The sequence below is a fragment of the Tasmannia lanceolata genome, unplaced genomic scaffold (assembly GCF_043159265.1).
Source record: "Tasmannia lanceolata isolate RefF3 unplaced genomic scaffold, GAP_Taslan_0.1 ptg000006l, whole genome shotgun sequence".
NCBI classification, from domain to species: Eukaryota; Viridiplantae; Streptophyta; class Magnoliopsida; order Canellales; family Winteraceae; genus Tasmannia; species Tasmannia lanceolata.
Window position 1 is genome coordinate 29,694,547 of NW_027518683.1, and position 9,316 is coordinate 29,703,862.

Genomic DNA, 9,316 nt, shown 5'->3' on the forward strand with positions numbered 1-9,316 from the left:
ATTGGCATTTGGCACATGTGTGACTGCTCTCACATGCAATAGCCCACGGTGAAATGCCTTCTGCGATGGTCCCTAGCAAATCCCTGGCAATGATGAAAAGACCCAAAATTTCTCTCTCCAACACGTACGAGAGGTTGAGTTTCTCGCGCGGTAAAAGTTGGCGCGAGGGGGAAAAGGAAGACAAAAATAAAAATCAAAAGCCACGCGCAACGGTACTAGCGTCTTTTAGCTGAATTAAGCTAGGAAAACTATAATGCGCCTGGGAATCAGCCAGAGTGCCCTTGGTTACTGCACGAGTAGAACATAGTTCTAGTTAATTGCGCTCTATGGCTCACGTTAGTACATATCCTTCTTTTGTTTTTTACCGCCATATTTAAAACTCAACTCAGGCAGAAAAGCAAAAAAACGAGTTGCAGAGAGCTCGATTTGTAGCTTTTAATGGCGAATGCGCTGAGAACCCGGAAAAGGATTCATGGCATTCGAAGAGCCCCAGACGGAAGTGCTTTCGAAAAATGGTTTTCTTTTTTTATTTTTTATATTGTCTTTCAATCCCTAAAATCCTTGTTTTTTTGTTCGTATCTAATCTCGTTGATTTTTCTTCAATTTCTATTTCTGGAATGTGTTTTTTTTTAATCAAAAACCATATCGTTCCTCATTGTTTTGTTCTTTTCCCATATTTTTCTTTGTGTATGAATTTCTTTTCAGAAAACCCAATTTCTCTTTCCTTTTTTCCTGTACTTATTTATGTCTTCGTTTTTTTTCGTCTTAAAAAACAATTGCAGCGATTACTGTGGAGTTATGGTCGCAATCGCACTTTCGGACATGCACGAGTGTGAATATAAAGGCAGGGATAAGAGATTAAAAGGCGCAGACGCGAATTGCCATGTTGAAGGACAGATCATACGCGACCAACCAAGATCAGCTTTTCGCTTTTTCATGTAATTTTTGTTTTTTTTTTGTTCCCCTTTTCTGCTTCTCTTCACAAGAAATTGTGGAAAGTAGATAATAATTTCCTACCACTATTGCCTCACTACTTGTTATCATGTGTATACACTATACATTGAAAGTTGGTGAATGAAGTATAAACTATCTCAAAATTACTATTGTTGTCATGTGCTTGGAAGTTGGAAGGGATGGTAGAGATGGTTTATACTTTGAATTTCAATGTAGTTTGTATAGTTTCATCGTCTTTGCCATTGTTTTTTTCATTTTATCGTCACAAAATTACTGTTGTTGTCGTTATCAGTCTCTACATGAATGCATGTATGTATCTCATGATTTGTGTAAGTCAACAAACAGGTTTTAGGACAATTATTTGGTAGGAAGCAGAGCCTACAGAGGTAGTTAGTTATGCATTATGTACATTCTCTATATAGAATTTTGATCTGGTTTAATCGATTTGAGTTTGAGTCATGAGATTTTAGATCTTGCAATTCTGTATAGGAAGCAAAATTAAATAACAAGATATGTACATGGGTGTGTGCAATGTTTAAGAACCTCTCAAGTCAATCATCGAATAACCCGAGTTGACTCTGTTCTACCTTGTCTGGGTTCTAATTCAAGTTAAGCCCTATCAAAAGCTCTTTTGACATGCCAAGTTAGTGAAGAAAGTTGACCATGTCAATCATTGACTTCCCTGATTCTACTCCTTTTTACCTTGGTCGAGTTCACCTCCAACTCTGTGTTTTTAGTCACTCTGTTGTGTGTATAATATATCCACACATTTGTGAATGTATGCATCTATTACAACTTGGGGTAATCAATTCAGTTATTCGTAGTTTGACTGTGTTCTAAGCCACTCAGAAGGAACTAGTTTGCAATCCTCTATTACTTATTCATATTTGAATCAAGAAACTTTAGATCATTAGCAATCTTGTCTTTCTTGCTTTCACATAGGAAAAATAATTGTTAATTCATTTCCTAGTATGCTTTTCTTGAATTTACTTAGATGGGATTCTTTTCAATGGTTACTGTTTAACATGATCTTTAAGTTCTTTATGTAGTTTATTGTGACTAGAAAAATCTACTGAAGATTAATAAATGCCATGTTATGTTGAAATCAAGCAGTGGTTGCAATAGTTTCTTGCATTGGATTTGGCAGGGAACACTTTACAAAGACCTGCAAGTCCATGGATTCTATCACAATTGACCGTATAGGGTTTCATACTTGGAAAAATATGACCACAAAGGTACAAATTATGTTTGAAATTGACCAAAGAATATTTCTCTGTATGATTTCTTAATTGCATAAGTCCTTTAAACTTTATCCTTACTTTTTAGGAGAGGCATCCTTATAAAATTCAAGCGGAAAAAGTGAACTCGGCGTACCAAAAAGTTGTACTTGAAGAGATTGATAATATATCAGAGGTAGGAAGACGCTTTGATGTAATTGGGTTTCAATCTTTGTTTTTTCTTTTAATGAAAACTAAATTTAGCTATAATTTATGGTAAAAAGTAAAACCTAAGTCTGTTAGGCCTGATACTATATGTTTAACTACTGATTCTGATTTTTTGTTGGGACTAATATCTCTGTAAATTTTGTCTACTTATATGAGGCTGAATGGATTAAGGCCCTAGGATCCTCAGATCTATTTGTTCCTAATGGCATTTGGCTGGACTTTTGGCCGTCTGTCACATAACAGATCTGATTTCATCCATATGGCACAGCTGGACCCCAAAAGTGGTTGTTCAGATAGAGCCTAACAGGCACCATATTTTTATTATTTTTCTTTACTAAATTATTGCTCTAACTAGGGCACTCAAGTTCCTTGCAAATTGGAATGTCAAAACACACATTGTCTAGACCTTAGAAGCACGATGTGTGTGCTGGTGTGGGGACCGGGGCGGGGAAGCATTGGGTCTAGAAGAGTCTAAAGTGTTTAAAAGTGCGGATGCAGCACGAAACACGGCTGGAGAAAATCCTAGTCGACTTGGTACGACGCGGTCGAGTACTCAGTTGACACGGTTGAGTACTTGGTTGACATGGTCATGACACTCAAAGGAGTCTTTATTGACCCTGTAGGGCCAAAATGCGAAACATGGTGCAAAACGTGGAATGCGGCTAAGGTAAAAGGGAGTCGACTCAGGGGAGTCCTCGATGATGCAGGGAAGTTTTAAAACTATGAGTGACATATAAGCATTTATGTAATATTTTCTTTATATGTCTTTCAAAATTCAAGTACATAAAATAGTAATTTCTAACCATTTTCAAATATATTTTGTAAAATTTAAGTACATCAAAAAGTAGTAATTTCTAACCATCTTCATTTTCATGCCCTCTTTACTCGTGCCTTCTGAAGATGCCTTTGGGCGTTCTCTAAATGAAGTACTTTGAAGAGTTGGAGGAGTTTGATGCAAGTTGGTGATGGTAGAATTGATGGAGGAGTTCCTTGGTCGCTTCTTCCTAAGAAGCGCCAAATCGTGGTTCTAACACAGGAACGGCACCCATGAGGCACGATTCCTGCTTCTAAGGTGCAGACCCTTGTTTGAATCATTAATCAAATTTAGAGTAGGGCTGGGAGGGGACACATTTCTGGGTAGATCCTTGGCTATGAGACTCTTTTTTGTTTCATGCATTTCCAGGCCTTTATCTTTTAGTGACCGATAGAGGGACAAGAGTATGTGACTACATGGAGAGAGAGAGAGAGAGAGAGAGAGAGAGAGAGAGAGAGAGAGAGAGAGAGAGGTGGTTGGGGGGGGCGAAGTAGTGTGGTATTGAAGCTTAGGAGAAACCTTGAGGATGGGGAAATAGAGTATTGCATCTCTTCTTTTTCCCCTTTGGGTCCTATTATTGTTCTGAGTCGTGTCCTGATTATAGGGTGTGGACCCCTGACGTTTCTCGATCTTTCTTTGTTTGCTCCTTCTTTCACATGTTGGCGAGAGTGGAGGGGGGCATGCTCGAACTGTAAGAGAATTTGGCAGATGACTGCTCCTCCACTGGTTGCGACTTTTGGCTGGACGGTGGAGAGAAAGAAAGTCAATACTTGTGAGCGTCTCAAAAGAAGGGTCTTCCGTCTAGCCAGCAGGTGTATTCTATGCAAGTAGGAGTCTCTTGATCATGTCATGTTGCATTGTCCCTTCGCTTAATGGAATTGGTGAGCCATCATAAGAGTCTTCCAAACCCTATGGGTGTCTCATGGTACTATCAAGGTGACAATCTTACATTGGAGTAATGGACCATTTGGTGCAACCGGCTAGATACTTTGGAGGTTAGTTCCTTTCTCTTTGTCTTGGCATTTTTGTAAAGAAAGGAAGAATCATATTTTCCAAGAGAAATAAGTGGTAGATTGAAAGAATAGTACATGAGATCAAGATTGATGTAATCTCTTGAGGAAATGCAAGTATCTTAACTTCGTATAGTAGTGCAAATATCTTAACTTCATATAGTATGGATGAGACCCTTAGGAATCGGAAGGCGGTCACCTTTGAAAAAAGGACAAGGAATAAAATTTCTCAAGATTCCTCTTCGGGCAAAGCTTAATTTTTTATGTGAGCGTCAAGGGCAATCCCAGAAGAGCGGGGATAGGTGTAATATTTTGCGATGAAAATGGTTGCATGCTTTTGTTACTCTCTGGGCCAGCTGTGGTGTGCAGATCTAATGAGGTGGAAGTGGTTTGCAAAGCATTAGGGAGGGTCATTTAATTATCGAAGGAGACTTGATGAATGCATTGGTGTGGGCAAGCATCAAGGTATCTGGCCCAACGAGGTTGGGGGACTTCATTATGAAAGTTAGTGATTTTTTTGCAGTCCTTCGTCCTACATTCCCTTCGTCCGACATTCGTGCACATTAATCCGTACGGGTGTGGCTAGTTGGCAAGTGTCATGGGTATGCTCCCCATAGACCCATGCTCAACTCTCCCTAGGCTTACCCGATGCGCGTGATATACGAGTGAGTGTGCTCATCCATAGGCAATAGTCCTGTCCTAAAAATTGGGGTGGGGATACATGTCATAAAAAAAAAAAAAAATTGTGCCACATGAATCGATCAGCTCGCGACCAAGCAGACAGGTTGGCAAAAGACGGTGTGGAAAAGATTGAGGTGGACATAATTCATCCGTAAGGTTGTAATAGTTTTGGATGTGTGGGCATTATTTGTATTTTGAGTGGGTTTACTTTAGTGTCATTTATGGTGGAACGCCTCGTCCTCTTGTATATGTTTCGGCTTCTGTTTTTTGCACAATGAAAGTTATTTTCTCAAAAACAAATGTTTTACATGTGGCACACCTAAACCCGTGTCTGTATCAGATACAACAATTCCATAGAGAATTTTATTCTCTTATAATGACCTGTACTGTATTCTGAACTTGCCCCATTTTTTCGAATTTGAGTCCATTGTTAGGCTTCTTCTGTTGTGATTTTTTTTGAAAACTAGTGATGATTTTTCATGATCAGCTATGCTTCAAAATTTGAATTGCAATTAGTTAACAGTTTGGATATGCTAAAGACTGGAATTGAGTGAGGAGATGGTTGTTTTCAGGTAGATGATGAGGCAGATTCAGCAATGGTGGGGAAGTTTGATCCGGTTAGTGGGCTTTCCTTATTCATTTTGGATTTGAAGGTGTATTTAATATGCTCTCTCTCTCTCTCTCTCTCTCTCTCTGCCCACATACGGATGCGTGTGCATGAGATCTGATTATTGCCTCGGACTGTGAGGGTTGCAGGACTATGATGATTGTAGCTTTGACAGCTTCGAAAGCTATGAACGGTACCATTCATTCTCTCTCTCTCTCTCTCTCTCTAAAATATATTTGGCTATCAACAATAGGAATATTTGCTGTTACTAATTTTTCCATTATTTATTTTAATTTTGCATTGATGTAAATGTGAAGCATTTATCATTGTAAGGGAAGATACCTCTGGTTCCTTACCCTTGATAGGATGTTTGTTTAACTCATTTGCCTGCAATATAGAATAAGCCTATTTTCCTGGTTATGTTTTATTCCTTCACTTTATTTTCTTCTACTACCCTCTTGAAAATAGGGATATGTTGGGCTCATGGATTACTTGATAAAGTTCCTTGGAGATTGACTAGTAGGATTGAAGGTTTGGAGAATCCTTCAAAGAGTCTCAGATTTTGGAAAGCATCTCTCTTGCATAGAGATGGAGTGGCTGATGTACTGTCATTACCTCTCTCTAAAGCAACTGTTTGGCTATTGTACAGTAACATGAGGATTTTAACCTGAAGGTTTTTTACCTCTGTTTTTTGTCCATAAATTTCTGGTTTTTGTGTTCTTTATCTAATATTGATTAGCAAGAGAGCTTTTTTGTAAAGAACGAAAAGCTACTTTTTCTTACACTCTTGGGAACATTTGTTTCCTTATACAATTTTGCCCACATCTTTGTTTTCGGATTGTAGAATCCCTTGATTCCATTCTGCTCATTTTACAGTAAGGACCTATGCATTGTAGTAAGTTCATTTTTTCTATTTACTTGTATTAGGTTATTGAATTTGACCCCTCTTGCATGTGTGAATCACTCTCAAATTTGGGATTTAAACATCCTTGGATTATAATTTCATTAACAACATCTACAAACATTCAATTGATATTGAAGATAGTAAAGGTATTGAGTTTCTATTGAAAATGAAATTATTTTCCAAAATCCAAAACGATTGGATTCCATGAGTTTTCTAGAAAAGCATGGAAAAGAAGAAAAAAAATCCCAAAGTTTCCTGTTTTTTTCATTGTTTGATTACACATGAAAAAAAAGCTAACTTGAATCACCACGGTTCAAGTTTTATTTATAGGGAATATTCTTCTAAATAAGCTATAATCATTTCATTTCCCTCAAAATTGTGGAAACAAAAACATTCTTAGGAAAAATATTTCCTATCAAATTTAAGCATTCAAAAAGCAATCAAATCGTACTGGGATTTTAACTTATAAGTTAACTATTAAGATAAATAATCTTAATTCTTTCCAACTAGTTTGGGACAAAGGCTTAGTTGAGTTGAGTTGAGCTGAGTAGAAGCTTAATTCTTTCCAAACCTAAGGGTGTGTTCGGCAAGGCTTCTCATTAAAGCCTAAAGAAACGGGCGGGCGGAAACAAGACAGTGAGAATCTTCCGAAGCGGATTATAGCTGCTTCGGAAAATCTCATCATATCGCATATCTTTAGCGCCTAAAAGATAGGAATGATAGAAACGGACTCTTGTGGGCCTTGTTACCTAATGGGATGAAATACGATTCTCATATTGCCGAGCACACCCTAATTTGCAATGATAATTCACATCAAAGGGAAGCAAATATATTAATATGGACAACAAATGTGATGAAGTCTGTATACAATATGAAAATATAGAGCATGGTAATACTAAGGCCCAAAATAATCACCACTGTCACGAATTAATCAGGTGTAAAAGATAGCTGGCTGATGGGGCATTGGTAACCAAAATCAAGGCTAATAAGGTAACAAACTGATATATGCCAGATATCACTCATGATAAGCACATCAGCCTCAAATCTCATACGTTGAAGGCCTAAGACTCTAAGAGGAGTGGTGGAGAAGCTGTAGAAGTCTGATCAGTCCAAGGCAGCAGCAGTCAACAACATATCACGTCCGGAGTGAGAAAATGTCGTGGAAATATGTACGTGCACAGCCTGAAACAGTGGGGTTAGGGAGAAGAGAAGGGAAAGAAAATAGAGGTGAACGACCAATTTACCCTTAGCAAACTTGTGTTAGGGCATATACCCTAAAAGCCAGAGTCTGTACATAAATATTTTATTTAAGGGATTTGCTAGGGACCATCGCAGAAGGCATTTCGTCGACTGGCTGTTGCACGAGAGAGCAGACACATAGGCTCACTTTTTGTCTTATTCATCTAATTCATCTTATGTGGCTGCTCTCTCGTGCAACAGCCGGTCGTGAAATGCCTTCTGCAATGGTCCCTAGCAGCAGAGACAGAGCCAAGGGGGGTCCAGGGCGGGCAATTGCGCCCCCCCCCCCCCCCCCCCCCCCCCTAAAATCTGGAAAATTTTCAAAAACTATGGGTTAAGAGTTTTTCAAAAAGCTAACCCCTCTTCTATGAAAATCATGAATCTTCCCTTTCTTATAGGCTTTTGCCAACTAAATTAATGCATTTTTCGACCTAGATTAACTCTATCTAGAATCTTCCACCTATTAATCCTCTTTTTCTACCTAGATTAACACACCTCTCTCTCTCTCTCTCTCTCTCTCTCTCTCTCAATATTAATCAATGCCCTCTCTCTTGTTTCAACTGATTTGCTGAGGGGAATGGCACATTATCTGCATGATTGTATATGATGTTGGCCCGTATTTGAAAAATAGCACACCATAAGACAATCAAAACTTTCCATTTGATTAGAGTCACAAGATTTTACATGGCGTAAGCCCGTATCAGAAAAATTGTATTGTACGGGCTGCACCACAGGATGATCTAAACCGTCCATTTGATGGACCAAGACGAAAATAGGTCGTGCCCAAAAAATCATTTATGTGGGAACATAATATGATGTACACCTCTATATATTAGAGGGCTAGGATCATCCCATTTAAATGAATTTTTGGGCACAGCATATTAATGGTGTGGTCCATCAAATGAATGGTCTGGATCATCCTATGGCATGGCCTGTACAATACTTTTTGAAAAATACTGGACTATACATGTGAAAACTCTCTACTAGTTAATTATGAGATTTTATATGTTGTATGAATGTAAAGTCAAGTATTTTTTAAAAAGTAGGGCCCAATTCATAAGATGATCCAAACTGTTCATTTGTTGCGCACAATATAAGTAGGTTGGACACCTGCACCCCGTAAATCATCTCCATAGGATGATCCTAACCCTCCGATCTATAATGGGATTGCTAGCTATAGAAACCTCTATAGATTGAATGGTTAGGATCATCCTATGGTGATGATTTACGTGATGCAACCTATTTATGTTGTGGCCCAATAAATGAACGGTTTGGATCACGTATGAAGTGGGCCCCATAGTATTTTTTGAAAAATGCTTGACTTTATGTGAATGCAAAATATAAAATCTTGAATATTATTGGGATTTTCAAAGTAGAAAGTGATCCTCTTGGGGGGTCTTGGAATTTATTAAATCACCAATATTCTTGGGCAATGGATAGTGGGCCGTACTACATCAAAATTTGAGGTGTAAAATGTGGGCTCCACCTTATGCATAGGTTAGGGGCAGATGGTGGCCCTGCCTATCAAACATGAAGTGTAGAATGCTGGGCCTCAACATGCTATAACAACCTTCTTTGCGACTTTGCCCCCCCTAGAACAAATTCCTGGCTCCGTCCGTGCCTAGCAGATCCCTTTATTTAATGGCATTATCTATTACACTT

At 38.5% G+C, this 9,316-nt stretch overlaps 1 protein-coding gene across 1 annotated transcript; it reads left to right on the forward strand.

Moving 5' to 3' along the window:
• The first annotated feature begins 372 nt into the window (after nucleotides 1–372).
• Nucleotides 373–6,386, forward strand: LOC143878542 (HMG-box (high mobility group) DNA-binding family protein). The gene is made up of 7 exons (XM_077380815.1): nucleotides 373–515; nucleotides 783–938; nucleotides 2,102–2,189; nucleotides 2,281–2,367; nucleotides 5,477–5,521; nucleotides 5,661–5,704; nucleotides 5,980–6,386. Exons 1-7 carry the CDS (start codon nucleotides 439–441, stop codon nucleotides 6,005–6,007), a joined length of 525 nt encoding a protein of 174 aa, XP_077236930.1. The 5' UTR covers nucleotides 373–438; the 3' UTR covers nucleotides 6,008–6,386.
• The last annotated feature ends 2,930 nt before the right edge of the window (nucleotides 6,387–9,316 follow it).

Bases quoted from the DNA above. Each gene is read 5' to 3' on its own strand.
- LOC143878542 (XM_077380815.1), top strand. From the start codon at position 439: ATGGCGAATGCGCTGAGAACCCGGAAAAGGATTCATGGCATTCGAAGA. The intron at 5,522-5,660 runs GTTAGTGGGCTT...TGAGGGTTGCAG, and splicing joins TGGTGGGGAAGTTTGATCCG to GACTATGATGATTGTAGCTT. The intron at 5,705-5,979 runs GTACCATTCATT...TCTTGAAAATAG, and splicing joins AGCTTCGAAAGCTATGAACG to GGATATGTTGGGCTCATGGA.